Source organism: Tachypleus tridentatus, chromosome 8, assembly GCF_004210375.1.
Source record: "Tachypleus tridentatus isolate NWPU-2018 chromosome 8, ASM421037v1, whole genome shotgun sequence".
Taxonomy (NCBI): Eukaryota; Metazoa; Arthropoda; class Merostomata; order Xiphosura; family Limulidae; genus Tachypleus; species Tachypleus tridentatus.
The window spans coordinates 107,246,409-107,269,937 of NC_134832.1; the positions used below are offsets into that span (position 1 = coordinate 107,246,409).

The 23,529-nt window shown below is 34.0% G+C and overlaps 1 protein-coding gene across 3 annotated transcripts in view; it reads left to right on the plus strand.

Moving 5' to 3' along the window:
- The window catches only part of LOC143223152 (potassium voltage-gated channel protein Shaw-like), a 156,132-nt gene extending 135,081 nt beyond the window's left edge, over nt 1-21,051 (plus strand). For all 3 annotated transcript variants that reach the window (XM_076450708.1, XM_076450706.1, XM_076450709.1), the window contains 2 exons: nt 15,908-16,318; nt 18,666-21,051. In XM_076450708.1, coding sequence (XP_076306823.1) covers nt 15,908-16,318; nt 18,666-18,856 — 602 coding nt within the window. In that variant the 3' untranslated portion in view covers nt 18,857-21,051. The remainder of the gene's footprint in view (nt 1-15,907; nt 16,319-18,665) is intronic.
- Nucleotides 21,052-23,529: the final 2,478 nt, after the last annotated feature.

The following is a 23,529-nucleotide window of genomic DNA, read 5'->3' on the forward strand; positions in this document are numbered from 1 at the left end:
CAACGAATACTGTTATGTTTTCATATTCACCAGCAGGTTGCACGATACACTACTGCTTGTAACGAAGAGAGTAATCTCTATATTTCGATCATTCAACTGTTTTTCTAACACCAAGACCAGAATTACGCTAAATATTTCATTTTTATGTTTGCTCATTTCTAAAATATCACCAGTTGTTATTACATTCAAGCTCAGAAAAGTTAGATGTTTATATTTAATGCCCATGGTCGGTAGAGTGGGATATATTTACCGCTATATCCAAGAAATTAAATAAAAGAGAGATATATACTTATCACTTCAGTGGGAGCTTAACTTGAGCTACTTGTGTGTAAATTTATTTCCGGAAGAAAAAGTAACTAAATATGATATGAAACATGTCACTTCTGAAAGTGACAATAGATAAATAATATAGATATCAATGTTTCAAGCAACAAATTAAGCTAGAAATAATGTAATAAATAATCTAACATTTTCAAGTCGTTTTTACATAAGTGATTCTGTGTTAAAACTAAATTTACAAAGCTAATACATATAGGCTTGTATGTCTGAGGTTCGACTACCAGCAATGAATAGAGCAGGTACCCCTTGCTCCAAAATAATGAGCAAAGAAGTTAAAAAACAAGTTTGTTTGTGTGTTTTCTTATAGTAAAGCCACATCAGGCTGTCTACTGTGTATACGAAGTATTTTAATTAACTTTTCATTGGGAATTTGTACTGTCCTCCCTAATATTTGTCATCTGTGAATAAAATTTTGGTAGGTTTTTTCTTGGTATCATTGATTCCAAATTTGCATATTCTTTTCTATTATACTTTTTGAAAAATTAAATTACAACTTTAAATGAAACATGTTTATTTTTATTATTATCTCCAACTTATTTCTCCTGCCCACCACTGATTAAGAGAAGCAAAAACTATTTATTTCCATCAAGCTGTTGTCTACACTTGAATACAATGACATTTTTACGATTCTCAAGAAGTTCTATGTGTGAGCTTTAAGCAGATTATCCAGACTTACTAGTTAAACAACCAAAACCATTCCTAATGATTAAAAACTTATATTAGTGGAAGTTACATATCAAGTTTTTCTACAAAAGCCGATTGTGTTTTAGTTGTTGTATATCCTGAAATTGTATCAGTGCTTATCTAAATGGGATAAGTCATAAGCTGGGTTTGTTAGTGATATTGTATACACGTCATATTGGATAAAAATTATACGATGGGTTTGTTAATAATCGTGTGTACACGTCATATGGGATAGGAATCATACGATGGGTTTGTTAATAATCGTGTGTACACGTCATATGGGATAGAAATTATACGATGGGTTTGTTAATAATCGTGTGTACACGTCATATGGGATAGGAATCATACGATGGGTTTGTTAATAATCGTGTGTACACGTCATATGGGATAGGAATCATACGATGGGTTTGTTAATAATCGTGTGTACACGTCATATGGGATAGGAATCACACGATGGGTTTGTTAATAATCTTGTGTATACGACATTTAACATTTTTGTCGTTCTACAAGCTGGACTTGCATCATTTTTTTTTGTTTCATTGAATTTCACTAGAGAGTATTTGTGTTTTTTGTTAACTGGAATGAAGTATTGTCACTTATTTTTTTTCATTTGTAATTTTCATAATGATTTGGATCCGGTGTGGTCTAATGGACAGCGTTTCGGACTGTTGACCCGAGGTCCATGGCTTGCAAAAAAGAAAAAGTTACTCGGTACTGTAGAGCAGCACATACTGCATAAGAATGATGGTCACATCCTACTGTTTGATAAGAGGGGAATAACCAAGATTATTTAACTTCTATGTTGCATATTGGTACATAAAAAAACATTTTAGTACTATAAATATACTGTCAGTTACGTTTTGTGTTTTAGTAGAACGCTCCTGAAGAAGCCATAAAGCGAAACGTTGAATATCCAAGGTAAAGTAACAAACTTCGTGTCATAAAGTCCCTTATTTCTAGTGTTAAGAAAAGCCAAACGTTAGCTGTGGGTACTGTTATATGGTTGCCTTTCCTTCATTCTGTTACTTCAAAATTAAGGATGGCTGGCACAAATAACCCTTATGTAGCTTTGCTTGAATATTCGAAACCATCAAAAACAAAAGTGATCATTTGGAACAGAACGTGTGATGTAAAGTAAAATTATAAATCAAAAAGTGAGATACGTTTTAAATAGTAATATATTTGACTGTTTTAAATCTTGTTTATAACACAAAGACGATAACAGTACACTGACAGATTATCGAATTCAACAGTTTGATCAGCATTTTGTATGCATCCTCTTCTTGTTAATTTAGTTTCTTGTTTGCTTGTGTTTGTTGTTTTCTTTTTGTATTTGGCGCAAATCTGCACGAGGGCTATATGCAGTGTAAGACCAGAGGGAAGGCAGCTAGTAATCACTACCCACCGCCAACTCTTGGGTAACTCTATTATCAACGAATAGTGAGACTGACCATTACAGTAAAATGCCGCTACTTTTGAAAGGGCAAACTTGGTTGGTGTGACGGTCATTTGATGCTGCGACCCTTAGATTAAGAGCGCCCGAGCCACATAGTCATGCAATGTCTATTTTAGTTTCTACTTGACGTTTTAATAAAACATTTTAAAAGGTATATGGTGTATATTTTGTTTGTACGTCTACTGTTGTATTCTTCATAAGGAATGGGAAACAGAGAGTATCTCGTTTTCACTTTGGATTTTGTTCACATTGTGGAGCACACTTCGCTTTTTTGTTCATAGTGAATAACCAGTTACATAACATGGTTAGCTGATTACTGCAGTTCTGAGCTATGTCAGCTTTCATTAGTCCATCTAAATCAATGATATGAATATTATAAATAATAAGCTTATATTAGTTTAGGTTTGTGTGGCAGTTTAGCTCATATTTTGTTTTCACACAAACACTGCTGAAGACGTTTTTTGCCTATCTACTTTCAGCACTTAGAAAATGCATTTTGTATTTCAAACAGGCATATACATTTTATGTATTGCTTTAAATCTTCATGAAAATTTGTCAGCGCGAAAGAAAATATGTTGTCAAAATTTTTATAACAAACAATTAATGTAGTCTGTTGTTCTGTCAAGTGGCTGAAAATAACTGATTTTGAGAAAAATTCGAGTCCTTAAAATATATATTTTTCAACGATACCCTTATTTCTAATTCCCGAAAGCAACAAGTATTTTAAACAAGCAGTAAATCTTTGGAACTTAAACCTATCATCAGTACCTTTCAAGTTTCATCGCAATTGGTTATTATTCTTGAGTAGATATGTAAAAGCATCGATACCCTTCATGTTTTACGATGATCCGTTATTCTTCTGTGGCAGATATGGAGAAACATCAGTCCCCTTCCTGTTTTACGATGATCCGTTATTCTTCTTTAGCAGATATGTAAAAACATCAATGCCCTTTCTGTTTCATCGTAATTAGTTATTATTCTTTGGCAGAGGTGTAAAAACATCAGTACCGTTCCTGTTTTACGAGGATCCATTATTCTTCTTTAATAGACGTGTAAAAACATTAATACCCTTCCTGTTTTACGATAATCTATTATTCTTCTTTGGTAGATGTGTAAAAACATCAGTAAATTTCCTCTTTTACCATGATCGGTTATAATTCTTTTCCAAATTTGTAGAAACATCAGTACTTTTCCTATTTTATCGTAAATGGTTACTGTTTCTTGGCAAATGTTTAAAAACATTATTTCTGTTTAATTGTGATTGGTTACTGTTCCTTGGGAAATGTGTAAGAACATCAGTATCTTTCTTGTTCCTATGTTGTCGGTTGATTAGTGTTCCTGAACTGGTATGTAAGAACGTCTTTCGTAGTTTTATAAGCATTAAACATATCCCAAACATTCTTCTTGGAAAGTTGAAGTCAATTATATTAACCATTTGGGGCTTTGTGTATAAAAACTATATATTTCCAATACTTCTCGTTATTCATAATGTAATAATATTCTATGAAAAATGTTGCTGATTCAATAAATACAGTACTTGCAAAAATGTTAGGACAAAGTCAAAAACTAGGTTTCAAGCTACTTTCACAGAACAATGGAAGGTAAATCATAGATGAAACATCAACATGTTATTAATCCTCATATTTAATACTACAGAATAAAAATCAGTGGAAGCGCTTGAGTTTAGCAAACACTTAATATTTTTTGTGTTCCACTTTTGCTTTAAAAACTGCACACAGTATTTCAGGGATTATTGCAGCATATTTAATTGAAGGATCCTTTAGAATTGTAATCCAGATGTCTCTAATACACAACCATAAAGTTTCTTTGGAAGTAACTTTTAATTTTTCTTTTTATCTATCAAGTCCCAAATCCACTCAATGTGGTTAAGACTGGGGCTCTGTGGGGACCATTGCATTATTTAAATGACTCCAGCAGCTTCTTTTTTAGATAAGTAATTTCTGCATAAGTTGGATGAGTGTTTGGGGTCGTTATCTTCTTGGTAGTAGAATCCATTATGTATAATACGCAAACCACTGGATATACCTTGACAGATCAATATCTGATGGTAGTTGTGCTGGTCCATTATTCCATCTATTTTGCAAATATCTCCTGTCGCTTTAGCATAAAAACATCCCTAAACCATTACACTTTATTTTATATTTCTTCCGCCAGACATATAACCTATGCTTTGAGCCAAATGTATCAAACTTGAACTCATCCGTCCATAACACCCGTTTTCAGTCATCAACAATCCAGTTTGGTAATTTTAGAAAATTTCAAAATCATGACAATATACCATTCTGATGAAGTCTTCTTGATATTCTAGATTTGGACAGTTATTTGATGCATGGTTCTTTATCTCAAGATTGAGATCAGTGACAGTCTTCTTTCTGTCCTGAAGGCTGTATAAACAAAGATACTTAACATCAGTATCATTGAGTTAGGTGTTCTGCCTCTTTTTTTCCTATTGTCAAATTTACATCTTTACGACTCACGGTCCAGGGTGTAATTGACAGTATTTGGGTAACATTTCAAATCTGTAGTATTCATAGGCGAGTCTAAACAGCATCACAGCTTTTGTATGGACTCTCAGCTCTACCAACAATTCTGCACGCTTTTTGAGCCATGGCATAACAACAAAACTTAATATATAGTGTTAAATAAACCCTGTGTCTCAGGATGGCTGGTATGGGTATTACCACTTTTACAAATAAAGCAGAGAACAACGTCTCCACCATACTAGCCGTCCTGAGATACATTTTTACTTGAAGTGGGTTTCTCGTCATCACGAAGTGTTAGAAAAAATAACAAAATATTCTCTTGTTCTAACACTTTTGTACAGTACTATATAAAAATTTATAACACGCATAAAAATATTTAAGCACAATATTTCCAGCGAATCCCCTTTTTTGCGTGCTTATAATAACCAGTTTTGATTCCTTTTACTTCTAATAATTTTGGTCTGTTCAATTAGTTTTCTTAACATGACCGTTTGCATAAAACTTTGTGTGATAAAGCTTTTACTGTGTATTTAAGTCTTCAGTACCCGGTCGCACCAAACATGCTCGCCCTTTCGCCCGTGACGGTCAATCCTACTATTCGTTGGTAAAAAACTAGCCCAAGAGTTGACGGTGGGTGGTGATGACTAGCTGCTTTCCCTCTAGTCTTACACTGCTAAATTACGGCTAGATAGCCCTCGAGTAGCTTTATGCGAAATTCAAAACGAACAAGTCTTCAGCTGTACACCATTTCTGCTGAACCCAGGTGACATAGTTTAAAGATAAATGTGTCGTCATATAGGTATTCTGTGTTTAAAAAGTCTTCATCACCAAACTAGGCAAAAGAACGCATAATAATTGGCATTTTTGGATTCCAACTTCAAGTGAACAGACTGTCATAATCTTTAACACTTACTTGATTCATCGACGGCAACCACTTAAATCTAAACGTGTATGAATCAGATTTGTCTGTGTTCTATCTGTTGTAACAAACCGATGTGAGAAATTGGCTGAACAAGTTTCAATTAAATTTAGTAGAAGAACTCAGGTGAATTCCCAGAATTCCCAGGATCGAATTCAATTAAATGCATTAGCATTCGGACGAACGGTTCGAGGGCAACCATTTATATTAAACCATTTACCGTATTAATATCATGAATAAGGGTTTCATTGAATAAGGGCGGTCAAAAGCAAAGTATGTGAGACCGACGCTAAACGAAAGTGACGTTTAATGCAGCCCTAGCACGGTAATCTTTGCATCGAACGTGCAGGTCGGTTCTTTCGCTATGGCTCAAAATAATAGAGAGAAGCCCACGCCCAATTATTGAATTGTTTTTTTTAAACCCAGCATTGCAGGTGTCTTTCTTAGTGTAATGGTAGAAACTGCGTCAGAGTCATGAATAAAGTATTAGCTATCTCTAAAACCCAAAATGATAAATTATAATATTCATATTTGAATTATGCTTATCTCAATTACACTTTGCTTTCGCTTGTTCGTTTTAGAATTCAACTGTAATGCAACAACCATTTGTTTTTTTATTGTTATTGTTGTTTTCAAACCTTGTTAAACAATAAATAGTTAAGCTGGACCTGTTGTTGTTTTTTACTTGTTTCTTTCACTTTGTTGTCTTGAGACAATGATAAATTATTTGGAAATAAAAACAAAATCTTCGTAATCAATCCCAAAATATGTTTATTTTACTCCAGTTCTGATTTCGTAACAGCTGATAAAAATTATGGAAAAGATGCAAAATGTTATACATCACCAGCTATAGTTTTTGTTTTTGTTTTGTTTTTTTATGTCGGCAACAGGCAAGCTAGTCAATACGAAAACTCGTGTTGTTGTCCTTACAGGAAAGATCTTTTGAATGCCAGCCCAAGCTGTACCTTTACCTGCACACTACTGTACTGTAGATGGTACCACTGTCTGAGCCGGTTGCTATAGCAACCTAGTCTCGCCTTGTTGTTGTGTGAATGTAGGGACTAGTGGCATAACGGTTTCACATGTACAGGTATTTTGCTAGCTGCATAGTCGTATAATTTTGCTGCAATGTAAAATAAAAAAAAAAGGAAATATATATATATTCGCAACTGCTTGGAACAAAAAGTAACAACCTTCTTCCACGAAATAAATTGAGTACAGAAAGAAACTCCTTTTGCTTCTGGTATTAAACTTTGATTTTGTTACAAGTGCATTATAACCACTTCAATGTTTGAACAAACAGGTTCGTCCTAAGTGAGTCACGAAAGTAAAACAAAGTCATATTATGTGTTTCGGTAAAATAATTCAACTTATTTCGATCGCAGAATTTGTTTTAACTTTTTGTATTAGCTATAAACTAACTCTACAAAATTGATGTTGTTGTAACTACGTCATACGAAAATGTTCTGACCAGATTCAAGAAAACGTTTGAATGTCTAAGTGTTTGTGACGTCTGTGATCTTTAAGAGTCTAGGGTTTTTACTATCAATATGGAGTTGTAAAAATATCAGTACTGACATCAGTATACGTGGTTAATCATAACAATATTATTACTTTGGGGACAGCGACAAGTTTTCGAATTTACAACGCTAAAACTATGGGTTCGATTTCCACAGGTAGATATAACAGATAGTTCGGTGTTGCTTAGTTGTAAGAAAACATTGTTACTTTGTATTTAACATTGATTTTTACACCCAGCAAACGATTATCTCAGCTACGATCTTCTAACTGCTATTTAAACTGATGTAATAAAAAGTTTAAACTCAAACGAAGTAATCTTGTGAACAAAGAATAATTAATTAGAAATTTCACAAATATTTCGCACAATTCCACAAGACCTAGAGGTGTAACTTGATTGAAATTTTAGGTTTCTTGACTACAATACTTGTTGTTTACGCTTAGAAAACATCTACGCCTATACACTATCAATTACAACTGGCACACGATGATGGTGCTAGGGTGAGCTTAGTAATACTTTCAGTTTGAGGAATTAAAAAGCCCACATCTGAATAACGATTAGCTGTTGTTATGTATTAGCGCAATGTAACGCAATAGACTGGCTGCGTCTCTCAACTTTAGGGAATTGAACCCAATATTTTAGCATTGTAAGTCCATGAACTTGCCGCTGATTTATCGGGGGTCATAACAAATTACGATGTTTTATACAGGGTCACTGACGTGAAATATCGTTCTGATTATTTTAAATGTGGGTTGCACTAACTCCACCTATTGAATGACATAAACGTTTCGTTATTTCTATATGTGACGTATAGCCTGATTACGATGTAGTTATTTTTTCTTTAAGAAGCTGAAAATATATTGTTTTATAATTGTAAACTAACCGAGATAACATAAAGATAATTTAGCTTTTATGGGCAGCAAGCAGTTTAACTTTCAAAAGAGATGTTTTTTGCTATGATCTAAAACTTGTGGTTCCAATTAGTCACTCCGAAACATTTAAAAAACATATTTTGTACACATTTTGTAAATATATTTTTAAATTTTGCGCTTTATTTAAAGTAAAATTACTGCATGAAAACGATAAACTTGAGTGGAAAATACATAAGTCCAGTTTAAAATTGATTTATTTATACCTAATCATTTATTGGAATGTAGATATGAGTTACAGATAGTTCGAGAGTGTTATGAATGCTCAAAATGTCGTATTCGGTGCTTAATAAAGTCCGCTAGAAAAGAAACAAAAAAAAAACATATTTATCACACAGAATTAAAAAAAAAAAAAAAGGATTTAGTAACAAAAGTGTGTAAGCAGCCCCATCTATTGAATGGCATAAACATTTCGGTACTTCCTTGTGTTGCGTATAACCTGATTACGATTTTTTCTTCTTTAAAAACCTGAAAATGTGTACTTTCATAGCTTTAAGATAAACAGAGATAAAAGTTTATCAACCGTTGTTATTTGAGTAAACAAAGCTATAACCGGGCTTATCTTCTCTTTAGTGGTAAATGCACTTTAGCTAAAACTTGTAACTTTAAAGCTTCCACTAGTGTCAAGCCTAAGTTGCTGTAAACAAGTCATCTGAGATTCATAGGGAGTATTGATGGTAGCAGTTTCTAAAGCAATTTTATTATTTTTGAAATATTTTGTACACGCATAGCCTCTGCAAAACACATTTTTGTCACGATACTTAGTATGTGTGTGGATACTATCTGATTTTTGATACTACAGGTGCCTCTCCTATTTTATTCATTATGAAATTCACATCACTGATGTGCTAGCACCTCCCTGGTTTATGTTTTACCATTTTAAATATTATATACATCAGGAGTTTCCAATTTTTCTCAGCATAATACCCTCCAAAACATTCCGCATCCTGACTGAGACCACCACCCAATGAATCTATAGTAACTTACTTTCATTACAAATAACACAGTTAAAAAAGTGTGATTTTTAATTTGTTGGTTTAACGTTTAAGCTTTGCGTTTTAATATTTCACATGCAATTTTCTCTTGTTAAATAAATTTCTATATTTACTACGGCCCATATTTTGGGAGCCCCTGATCTACGTCACTTATCTATTTCTCCACATTAACTTATCTCCTCTGGTTAAAAGTGGCAAAGTTTAAATACTCCTAAAGTTAATTGGTGTCGATTTTTAGTAGCAAAATCTTGTGTTGTCTACGAGTAAAATAAGGATCCCACTTTTCACTTGTTACTACTTAGAACTTCGTAAGATATGAAAATTTATGAAATTAAAACATAGCTTTGAAATAACATATGGTTTGCCCCCCGCTAGTACAGCGATATGTCTCCGGATTTACAACGCTAAAATCAGGGGTTCGATTCCTCTCGGTGGGCTCAGCAGATAGCCCAATGTGGCTTTGCTATAAAAAAAAAAAAAAAAAACAAGCATATGGTTTCAGACAGCAAGGTGATTTTCAGGAGATTCAGTAGTGATTAATAGCCGGTGGTTCTGTTGATTAAGTAACAAGTAAAACAATACTTTCTAATTCCAGCTAGTTCTGTAGAACTGAGGTCTATAAATTTTCTAATGATCTTATAGAATAGAATTGTAACAGGTTGCTAATTTTGGTGGTTTTGTAGCATGTAGGACTAATTACAGTGGTACAAGAATAAGAATGTAGCAGTTTTTGTAATTGTTGATGGTCCTGTAGTGTGTAGGATTATAGTTCTAATAGAGGTAATGTAACATATTGCTGATACAGTGGAGCGCCGTTAAGCCGCGGTATTTGGGGGTCAACCTGCTTAACCGCGGCTTAAACCTTTGTGGCTGAAAAGCCGAAGTCGCCAACAGCTCCGCTGAGGAGCCTTATCCGGGCCATTGCGTGATCATTATATCGGATTATCGAATTAAAATAATACTTTAATTATTGATCACTTTTTTCACAAATTTACCGCGGATTAACTTTAATGTATGAAGAGGTGTGATTCGGTAACAATGACGGCCTCCATAAAGCTGACATAGAGAGCGGATAAGATAGATTAACGGTCTATTTCTATTGTAATATATTTTACTTCGGATTTCCAACACTAAAATCAGGCGTTCGATTTCCCTCGGTGGGCTGAGCAGATAGCCCTTTGTGGCTTTGCTATACGAAAACACACACACACACACATATTTTATTTATTTCCCAAATTAAAGCAAATCCTTTTTAAATATCCCCTTGAAGTTATAAAGCCAAGATTAAATTGGTAAGCCGCGTTTTTACACGTTCTTAAATTAGCGATGAGCCGCGATAATCCTCGCTCACATCGCTCACAAGACTTGCTACAGCGGCTTAAGCGATTTTGCGGTTTAATGGTTCTCGGCTTAATGGCACTCCACTGTAGTTGGTAGTCCTGTAGCGTGTAGGACTATAGTTCCTATAGAGCAGTGGTACACAAAGTCCAGCTCGCGACGAGTCACCGAGTGGCCTGCGATGTCCAACGGGAAAGTCAAACATAGAGAAGAGGTTCGCGCCTGCGCGAAGATTAAGCGCTATAGAAGAATATACATTAGATTAGATACTGGATGGTTCCATATTTGTGTCGAGCAATAGAAAAAATTTAATAAGCAAATCTTGTTAATGCATAGGAATTTAGTCATTGGCACAATGACGTAATATTTCCGTAACTACGAAATCTCACGCGTTCCAATTGTTCTTCGAAATTCACTTACGAGCCCTATTTTGATATTATTTTGTAACAAAAATGGCATCTAATCGTGAAAGAAAAGTTGACGACGAAAACCGGCAGTTTCATGATGGTTGAACTGCGCAACACTGTTTTGTTCAACAACAGAAGAACGTGATTTGTCTGCTGTGTCATTCGACAGTAGCAGTGGCGAAGGTATCCAATATAAAGCGTCATTATGAGTCGATGCATAAAGATTTCCACAACGTTGTCGGTGATGAACGAACAGCTCGAATTGAATCTCTACGGCGGCCGCTGAAGCACCAGCAGAACGTTTTCTCAAAGCAGTCAGCAGATTTAGGTGCAGCATGTGAGGTCAGTTAAGATATTTCGTTGATTATAGCAAAATCTCGCCGACTGTTCACTGATGGTGATTTTGTCAAGCAATGTATGATTATTGCATCGGAAAAGTTGTATCCGGAAGCAGTTCGCAAGCTACAGACGGTGGCTTTGAATCGTATGACAGTTCAACGAAGAATTTCACACCTCTCAGCAGGCGTGACAAGGCAGCTTACAAATAAAGCAGCCAACTTTGTCTACTTCTCTTTGGCAGCAGACGAGTCAACTGACATCAGATCAACAGCACAGCTACTAGTTTTTGTTCGTGGTGTGTTGTCATTGTTTGATATCACAGAGGAACTAATCGGCATGGGTACCATGAAGGGTCAGACAACTGGGTCTGCTCTATTCGAGGAGACAGTACGACTGTGTAGTAGTGTTTCATTTGATTTAATGAAACTGGTAAGTGTGTCAACTGATAGAGCACCAGCCATGATCGGAGAAAGTAACGGGCTGGTAGCACTGTTAATGAAGCATCGAGGAAAGCAGAACAGACAGTTGGTGAAGTTGCACTGTATTATTCACCAACAGAACCTGTTCAGTAAAGAACTTGGTTTTCAGGCACTGATGGCATTAGTGACGAAAACCATTAATTTCATCAAATCACGAGGGCTCAATCACCATCAGTTTCGAAGTCTTCTTGAAGAAATTGATTCAGACTGTGGTGACCTTGTATATCACTGTGAAGTACGTTAGCTGAGTCGAGGGAAGATGCTTAGAAGATTCTAGGAGTTGATTGATGAGGTGGTAGAATTCCTCAGAATCAAGAACAAAGACACAGAAGTGATTTCCATGACTGATCCAGCATGACAAGCTGATTTGATCTTTCTGGTCAACATGACACAACACTTAAATGATCTGAATTTGAAGTTGCAAGGCAAAAATCAGCTTGTCTGTCAGCTTGCAAATCACGTCTCAGCTTTCAGGACAAAGTTGCAGTTGTTCCAGCAGCAAGCAACATTAGGCAACTTCGTGCACTTTCCAACTTTTCAGTCACAGCTACAGAAGAATCAGGACATTGACATTCAAGTTGATGTTGGGAAGCTAGATTGATTGGGAAGCTTGATTCAATCCTTCAACTCACGATTTCATGACTTTGACCAATGCAGATTGTTGATAAAACTTTTTGCTGATCCGTTCAGTGTGTCAGTGGATGACTTGTCAGCAGAATATCAGCTCGAACTTACTGATCTCCAGGCATCTGAGGAACTGCGTGCTATTTACCGAGAAAACAGTTTGCTTGACTTCTACAAAACGTTGGCTGATACATTTGCTAATCTGAAAAAGAACGCACTTGTCCACACCAGCATGTTTGGCAGCACGTAGTGCTGCGAACAGGCTTTCTCGCATATGAAACTAAACAAAAACAACACTCGCAATCAGCTGATTGATGATCATCTGGAAGCAGTCTTGCATCTTTCAATGTCAAACATCAAGCTGGTCATTTCTAAGCTCGTAGATGACATGCAGCACCATCCATCGCACTGACTTTGTTACAGTTGACGTATCATAACATTTCTTAGAATAATGTGCAAACTCTTTGATGTAATCGTTATTTGTGTATTCTTAAATGTGATGTCCATCTTGTGTGAAACAACTGTGGAACGATTTTAATATTCACTTTTTTGTGGTCCCCAACGGTTACGAGAAGTCTGTTTGTGGCCCTTGACTCACAAAGTTTGTGCACCACTGATATAGAGGTATGTAACATGTTGCTGATAGTTGGTAGTTCTGTAGTGTGTAGAACTATATTTCCTATAGAGGTATGTAACATATTGCTGATAGTTGGTAGTTCTGTAGTGTGTAGAACTATATTTCCTACAGAGGTATGTAACATATTGCTGATAGTTGGTAGTTCAGTAGTGTGAAGGGCTATAGTGTTACGTGACTAAGAATGTAACATTTTGTTGTTGATGATGGTCCTATAGGATATAAGATTATAATTCTATAATGTTTGCTTGTTTGTTGTTAAACACAAAAATACACAATGAACTATCTGTGCTATGCCCACCACAGTTATCGAGGCTCTGTTTTTAGCCTTGTAAACCTTCAGACTTACCACTGGCCCCAATAGCTCAGAGGCAGGTTTGATGGCTCATAAGGCTAAAACCGGAATTTGACACTCGTAATGGACACAGCCAAATAGCCCCTTTTTATACTTCGTTTTTAATAATAAGTACACTTTCCACTGCAAAAGAGGAATTTAACAGTGTTCTAATAGTTGGTGGTTCTGTAGATGGTGTGGTTATAACTCCTCTGTTGATTTTGTAAAATAGGAATGTAACAGTTTGGTCTTGGAGTTAATGAGTAAGGGGATGATATATGTAATCGCTAATGGTTGTTAGTTCTAAGTGATAGACATATGTACTCCCAAGATGCTTTTATTTTACCCATTAAAGCATTAAACTTGAAAATACTCAAATATAATATTGTGTAAGGCTACACAATTGCCAGTTGTCGGTGTATTTCTAGATTACATCCTAAATGTGCATTTTTTAAGTATTGAAAATAAGCCTTTTGAAGTAAACTCTTTACTTACTAGTGGGTCATAATTTTTTAATATAAGTACATATAGTAGCTTGTTAATGGTAATTCTATGAATTTTGGTCATGAAGAAATTTATGATTGTTGATGCTTTGATGCAAGACAGTACAATGACTTTTGATAGGTGGTTATTTGAGATGAAATTATAGTCACTAAATGATAGTAGATAAAAAATTGTGTTCTACTATAAATAGTGACTGGTAGTTTAATATTTTAGTTTTATGGTAAGTTTGTTTGTAATTAAGCACAAAACTTCACAATGGGATGTCTATGCTACCCCACCACAAGTATCAAAACCCGGTTTCTACCGTTGTTAGTCGGCAAACGTACCACTTGGGACCCTTTAGTAATATTATACAGTGAGCAAAGAATTGTCAGGTCAGTAGAGTGGTATTACACTAAAAATGGTGTTTTTCTTTCTGTTACGTACGACTTTGTAGTTGGTTGTGGTTGGTGTATTCATTAGAATTTATTAATTTTTAGTGTGACGCTTTGTTATGATTAGTGATAAGATAAAGAAGTAAATGATTGATATTTATCATCAGGTGTTGGGAAGGATGCTTATTAAACCATTACAATTAACTGATAGGCCCTTGGTGTTGGGAAGGATGCTTATTAAACCATTACAATTAGCTGATAGGTCCGTGGTGTTGAGAAGGATGCTTATTAAATTATTACAATTAACTGGTAGGTCCGTGGTGTTTCGGGGCCCAAATATGTGTGATGCACAAAGCATATTTTTCTTTAATCTTTACTGAAACGATTTTATGTCATATGGGTGTGTGTGAGGAATTGATTTCTCAACCTTTATGTTACCTGATGCCCACATGAGCTAAGCAAACAGGTCATAAGAACCTTGCCTAGTCGTCAAAAAGTATGTAATGCGGTAAAAGGTATTTCTTTGCCATATTTCCATATCACTATGATCAAAACGTCTGTTGTCGTTACCCGCTTGTAAAACCAACTTTTTGTTTTTGCTTGTTTATCTTATATTTTAAAGTCATGAGCATAATTCTTGGCAAAAGTTAAGTTCTGTAAAATTCGGTGTTTTAATACGGGTTTAAAAGCTAATGATTAAATTCTTCATTTGTACAGTTTTAAAAATATTGGTAGAAAAGTGTTTCTGTGCTAATGCTTCAAAGCCAAACTTTTATTTCAGTAACGCTCTACCTTATTTTGTGAAGATGACAGAAAGTGTATCTTATTAATCCACTGCATATAATAAATCAGGCATATAAGAACACCATGTAGTATTTTATTTGTCAGGTAATTTTTCGTGTTCAAATTTATCAAGTACGTAAAATGAATGTTTTTAATTATTTGGCATTTAAAAACAGGCTTTGCCTATTAACATTTGAAATCACGGATATTTCAAGAGAAAATTGCATTAAATATTGGTGCGTCCTAATTGTTTAACTTTAAGCTCAGGGTTATTAACGCTGAAATGTTGAGTTTGATCCAAGAATACGGTACAAATAGCCTGTTGAGCACCTTACCCATTAAGAACAAACAAAAAATTTAACATTGGTTTGTATATAACTCATTAAAACCAGTACGTGATTTTGCGTACATATAAAACCTAAGTAGCCAAATCGTCTTGCCTTGGTAAAGGCTGTACTTAAGGTAATGTTTAACGTTTTTAAGAAAGTAAAATTTCTTTTTCGTACTTTATTATGAGTGTAGGTTTACAGGATGGTACATTTAAACGAAATATACTGTCTACTTAAACATACGTTCTATTCTTATTTAACATCTTCATTAAAAGCACAAAATATTTGTCATCCGTTACAAGAAAATACGAAAATAAAGAATCCGTCTATTCCAAGTTTCAGAAAATAGTGTATTCATGGCATGTGCAAGTTGTAAATCCGGAAGCATAACAATTTTTTGGTTATTTTTAATGGCAGGAAACAAAGAAGAAACAATTCCTATGTTGATGTTGAACCATTCTGACAACAAAGAAGATTCTCTTCCCAGGACCAGAAAGTCAAGTAAAACGACAGAAGAAATCCTGCCCAATAATAGAAAACCTAGCAACCCAATGGAAGAAGTTACCAAAAATAAGAAATTGAGCAACGTGACAGACGACAGTATATCTAAAATCAGATCACAAAGTGTCATATCAGAAGACACTTTATCCAAAGTCCGAAGGCAGAGCGTAGCAGCAGAGCAGGCTGGTGTGGCCCGAACCAGGAGACCTAGCTCAGCAGCTGATAAATCGTTCACAAAACTTGTAGACTTGAATCCTGCTTTAGCAAAACCTGGAAACGATCCTAACCTCGTATCTTTTAACCAGAACTCAACCACTGAAACAAATGGTAATTTTTTGTCAATTTCTTTATATTATTTCTTGTTACAACTCTAATTAATTCTTATAAACGGTGTATTTAATCAAAATTAATCACCTTCTACATGTACTCGGTTTTTTCGAGGAACAACAACCAGTTGGCTATCTGCTGTGTCCAACGAGAGGAATCGAACTCCTAATTTTATCGTTGTAAATCCGTAGACTTACCGCTGTATCGGGAGGGGTGACCTTATAGTAGAACGTGTTCTGCATGGCAGTAGCCAATTGATAAATGTTATATCTCCTTCAACTGAAATTTGATTTTAAGTAATTCTGGATTTAGTTGGCCACACACATACATCACTATATAATACTTATGTTGATCAGTGGTGTAGTCAAGGTTAATTAGGCTATGAACATTTCAGTTTATCTTTCGACTGTTCTAAACCATATATTGGTCGTTTTTCTCAGCAGAAAGAAATTGTAAGAGATAAACAAATAGTATTGGTTAAGTTAGAGTATAACGTAATTTACTTTTTGGCTATTTCAAATCTGCAATGTTTTTTATCAGACCTCAATATTTAATCCTCGTATACTCAGTTACTTTGAAAACGTTAACTAGGTGCTAAAAGACTAAACTACTCGCATACATTGTTGACAGAGGAATCTGCAAATAAAGATATTAGTCCTGATTAATTTTGCATTTTAAATTGGTGAAGGTAGATGAAAAAGTATAATGCACTGTAATTTCGAACACTTACAAAGATAGTCCTTTATCGTTTTGATAAATCCAGTGGAGATAGAAATTAATATACCCATTTTATAACATTATGCAATAACGTTAACAAATGTAATTCTGCGAGTCTTCAATAATCAGTCATTTGAATCTGCCCCCTAGTAGCAGAGCGGTATTTCTGCAGACTTACAGAGCTAGAAACCGGGTTTTGATACTCGTGATTGGCAGATGTGTTTTGTGCTTAACTTCAAAACAAACATTTGACAGCAAGTGAAAAGGCAGAAATCAGACTGTTTTACATCGTAATTAATTTTATATTCATGTGCTGTTATGGAATTTAAATAATCAGTTTAAGTAAATATGATAAGTTATCTAAAAATAATCTTCACAATTTTTATAAGATTGTAAATAGATTATAAAAATCTTTGGTAAAGGGAATAATTGTTATATGGCTGGGTGCCAGCAGGAAATTTTAAATAACATATATCGAAGTTAGAAATAATGATATAATTATAAAAGTTTCAAAAAAGAAGATAAATTAACTTATAAGATATTATCTAAAGTAAAGGTAAAACTGTTTTTATATAGTAGAGACGGCTGATACGGGTATTAAAAAATTTATTTCAAACAAAAAAACGTTTCGACCTCCTTGGACCATCATCATCACCTTAACTTGATGATGGTCTAAGGAGGTGAAAACGCTGTTACTTGTTTCGTGTAATAAATAAAAGCTTTTAATACCCATATCAGCTATCTCTAGTATATATGTATATTTATTTATTTTAAGTGAGTGTTTTGTTAACAAGTAAAACCATGTTATTATTAATATCATGACAACTAGTAATGCAGATGTTCAAATAAAGCTACGAGTTTGGCCATATTATGTGTATGCGTGTGTTTGGACTCTTAATACTTTAAATCAAGCGCTGAACTAACTTCTTAAATGTTCTCCAAGTATTTAATCCACTTTTATTAGTTGTTATGATCTTGACATTATGTCATTGCTTGTCAAATCCTCATCAAATTTTTCGAGTGCATGTCCATTTAAACCCGACTTTGTTCCCTCGTGACTTTCTGTATACATATCTATCTATCTGAACCTTGGGTAAGCATCGAATTTTGTCTTAATAATGTTTTCTTTTTTTATGCTTCCATAAATGAATTAACCGGTAATTTCAAAAGGTATAATTATATATTTAAAAAGCTAATGATTTTCATAACTTCCTTTTTCCGATGATTTAAAAATAAATTGAGCAATTTATTTTCTGTTGAACATGTACGTTTTATAATTTATTGTATATAAATTATCGTGTGGTTTCAAAAGTTTCTTTACATTGTAATAGTGTATACATATATATATAAACTAATCAATTTATGACGTTTCATATTTCAATAAATTGGCTCGAACTTAACTTTAATAATTTTTGTATATTTCTTAAAATTAAACTTATAGTACTCTCGATAAACAACTGAAGAATGATATGCAAAAAAAAATATATATTGAAATGAATCGGTTTTTTTAAATAGTTAGACTTATCATTACATTTTTCACGTTTGGCGTGACTTTTGAAAATAATGGTGACGAAGGGTAGCGTCGTTTATTTGTTTATTATCTCATATTTCAAATTTTTGTTTTGAGTAGGTTACCCAGAAACAAATGGAGTTAATGGAATGGACACCGTCGTCACCACAGCGAACAACAACAGCTCTCAATCTGTTACTTTAGACAACTTAATACAGTTTCATGATACTCCTACTCCAAAGATTACACCTCCAATGAAAACATCTCCTTCGTCCTCCTCCAGCACTGCCCTGACCACGGCCGAGGCGTGAAGATTGAGCACTTCTTCTGTCTTTATTTGTTTCTTGCCGAGACCAGCTATATATATTACATTCATAGACAAGTTTGTTCTGCCTATGGTAGGAAGGGACATTTAGGCTTCGTTGAATAGAAGAAACTTATCGATAACCAAACGGTAAACCAATATACAATATTGGCAACGTAATAAAGAGGGAACGTCATGATTTGATTTCTGAAAATAGAGTGGCGGTTTAGATATATGTATGTATATGTATATATATATATATGGGTATTATATATATCTGTATATATATGTATATATATCTTCACTGCTCTTATCATATTCAATTCAATTATGTAGTAACACATTTCTTCACTAGATGACTGTAACACTTTTGTGTTAAGCAAATATTTCAATTTTGTGTGGCGTGAATGAAATGGAACAAGAAAATTTGGTTGGTGTAGACATTTAACGCCAGAAGACGCCTTCGTTGCACCTGCATGTTTCTTGGTTTGCACGATGGACGACAGAGCATAATTTGGATGCATTATATGTAGTGAATACTCCACGTAGTGGAAGGCATCGGCTGCCAAACTCTACAGCTCAGCCTTTTGCCGAACCGGATGTAGCTGAGTTTAGAGGTGATATTATGCACAGCAAATATTCGTATTTTAAATTAACGATAAGTTTATAATTTTTACAATTCACCCATAAGTACCCCTCACAGCCCAAATTTCTTCTTAAATCTCATGCTACTCTAGACATGTATTAACCTAGTATCCTCCTTTTACAACTCCAATGTCTTTCTTAAAAAGCTTCTCTTTCCAAGGAGTATTGCTGGAAAGGAAGCAAGTGAATAATAAAGGGTGTTGACGTGGTTATTGTACATTTTGATGCATTTGAAACTCATCTTGCTAGAAACGATTATCAAGTTTTATATCATATTATACACATAAGCGACATATGTCACGTTATGATATGATCTGCAAAAATTATCAGATATTGACTCTTTAAAAATATTATAGAATATTTTGCATGTCTAGTTAGAATTTCTTTGTAAATTTCTTCATCACACTTAATGCCATCGGTTGACAACTTTAAGACGATATATTTTTATGATCATATTCGAAAACTGTTCCACGGAAACAATGCTTATTTGCACACTTAAATTAGTTGTCTCTAACTTTTATCACTTCTTTAAGTTCTAAGCGGTTTTGTCGAACAAAAAATAGATTTGTTTTTGTTTTAATAATTTCGTGCAAAGGTAAACGAGGGCTATCTACGCAAGCCGCCCCTAATTTAACAGTGTAACATCAGAGGGAAAACAGCTAGTCATCACTACCAACCGCCAACTCTTGAGATACTCTTTTACCAACGAGTTGTGGGATTGACCGTCACAATTATAACGCCCCTACGGCTGAAAGGGCAAGTATATTTGGTGAGACAGAGATTAAAACCCACACTCTCAGTGCCCTAACCAGTTGGCCGTGCATGGCCCAGGAAATAGGAAGGCAAAATTATTTTAGATAAAGGTAAAATTTATTGGGATGAAAAAAGTGTTTCATTTGATTTACTGTACAAAAATTGCAAATCTACTATGTGTTGTAAGAGACTGTAAGTTGTTTGTTTTGTTGTTAGTGATGTACTTGAAATGTAAATAAGATGATTCATGATTCACGTCTTCTTGCCGCAAAAATGTGCACTGCACTTTGGAGCCGTAGGTACACTATAAAATGGATGGGTCAAATCTTAACTTTTGGTTACATAAAAGAAGCCCAAGCGTTAATGGTTGGTGCTGTTTACTAGCTGCATTTATTCTAGTCAATCAGCTCAAAAATTACAACAGCTATGCTCAGATAGCCCGAAATGATGCTTTTCGCGAAAGTGTAAAACAAACGAACAAACATATTTTTGTTATGTTCTGTTTTGTTTGTATTTAAAATACCGACCGATAGCTTGATATATATATATATATTTATCGTATATGAAAAAAATGTACCCTTATGTTACGTTTATAACAACAACATTGTATTAATGACAACGGTTGTGTTGAACTAAACTACCAATATACCTACACACCCAGGAAGAACTATTTCATTTTGCTAGAAATTATTCTGCATTTATGAAAAAATTAAGCTTGGAGTGAAATACGTGTTCATTGCTTTGCAAAAGCTTTAAGTATTATGAAAAAATAAATAAAGTATTCTATTGACGAAAAAAATCACATTACTTTTCTATATTATTTCATTCTTGTTTTGTTGTATAACAACTTAGTCAAGATTACTGTGATTTAAGATATGGAACAAAAGTTGATAATCTATCCACCTGTTTGAAGAAACATTTGGCTGTTCGAAACGATTCAATTTAAAATTAATTAGATTTTAGTAAGGTAGTTTGACTGCACACTTGTTCATTTTAAACTTTATAATAATTTGTATCGTAACATATAACGCATTTTTTCTGCTTCTAATGTAAAGAAGCTTGAAAACTACATTCGAAAACGACTAGCATTAATAGTAACATTAGACTAATTAATGCTTTAGCAACCACTAAGAGCTTTAAATCGTAACGTGTATATGAATATCTTTAATACCATACTTTTATTCACTGTTGATTTTGTAGTCATAAAACTTGATTTAAAAATTCAGTTGTTGAATTTTATGTATGCTAGTTCTATTACGCATCTGAAGAAAATGTAGGAATATAACATATCTAGGATGGCACTAAGTGTGATGAGTCATTATAGTAGCAATCCTTTAACATCTACGTTATCAGTGAAAACGTTACTTAAGTATTTTACAAAAATATTGTAAACTATATCGTATCAAGTAATCTTTCTGGATACTTGTGTTGTAGAATTTCAAAGAAAAACAAAGCAAGTTTCATTGCACCTTTTGATAAACGTACACATAGTCATGCGCCAGCGAGTTCGATTTTACACCACAGAAAATGAAAGGATATTCTTCAGAGTTCTTGAGTTTACGTACAATCTGGAAGACCTTAAAGATCTTCTTCAGAGTGCTTGAATTTATATCACGGTTGGAAAACGTAAGGATCTTTTTCAGAGTGCCTGAATTTATATCTCATCTAGATCACGTGAGGATCTTCTTCAGAGTGCTTGAGTTTTTATTTCATCTAGATCACGTAAGGATTTTCTTCAGAGTGCTTGAGTTTACATTACAGTTAGAAAACGTAAAGATCTTCTTCGTAGCCTAAGTATTACAACATAAATAATTCGATTTAATTTACTCGAGTATCCAAGAGTGTTGATGATATAGTGATGTGTAGTATCATCAGGGAGCAAAATAACAGGTGAAATGTACATGTATTGGATGCTATCAACAGGATGATACAATGTAAGATGACAAAGAACATCTGTATGTACTAATTTTGTACACTGTAGTATTTTACTACCTTGTATAACATACTAAATTAACAGCTTGTTTTGAGAATTAACTAAGCCTTGAGTTTGATGCTATTTGTCACACACACACAGTCACATACACTAGTGACTATTAAACAAAATCCGAAGTTTTAAACTAATTATTATTTGTTCCATGTATCAATCCCGTTTCCTGTGGCTGTTTTTGTTGTTGTTGTTTCTCTAAAATACACCTACTTCCTGGTACTATTTATTCCCAAAAATTCATAATGCATAAGGAGCAAAAGAAAAGCAGACTAACCATTGTCAGTTGTATTTGCTTCACCCGTAAGGTTTATTTTCCATGAGATTATAAGATACTAAAAGTTCAGATTTCTATTCTGCTTTGTTAAAATTTAACACGTGTTGAGTGGACGCCTATTTCTTACCACTTTATTATCTTATTGTATTAGTATTTATACTATTAGAATGGTTGCTTAAGAAACACAATTATTACGTAAAACAATCCATTCTTCGTAGCCAGACATCATTGGCATACATTTTGTATAATATTCCTTTAGAAAAAAAATAGCAAGAGACATGTTTTGTTAATTCATTAAAAGCTTATATTATCTGTTAGAAAAAGTTTATTACAGTTTGTTTACATAAAGTATGTATACATATGTGTATATATATATATATATATGTGTGTGTGTGTGTGTGAGAGAGAGATATATATATATATATGTATGTATGTATATATCTATAAAATGTAAAACGTTACAACTGAATAAATACTGATTACCACCAAATTAATTACTAGGGTTAAATTATTTTCTTTATTGTACATTTATTCACAGACTAACAAAATCAGAGCTTGTTTAAAGTATCCAGTTCAGGTTTCTTTTCTTTTTTACACTGTAAGCAGGAATAAAATCTTTGAAGAAAGCCAAAAACTAAAACATTTGTAACAGTACTAATTCTAAAAGCTTTTACTCGGCTAACTGAGCATTTTTCTACAGACAGGCAACGAAATCATAGACTTTAGAAGATTTTCAGCCGCGTCAGTGCGGATGTTGTAACCGTTAATATTTAGTTTACTTTATCCATCTCTCGTAGCTCAACTTTAGTACTTATAAACTCAACATTTGATCCCTGCGAATGATAAAACGGATTTAATCAACTGTGCAGCTTTGAGTTTAAGAAAAGGAACAACGAAGGAAAGATTATTTTTAGTGGAATTACTCCGTAAATGAAACTGTGAAATTCAAGAAAATACATTACTTTGACCTTATGACATATCGCCAGAAGTTAGACATTACTTTGACCTTATCGTATACCGC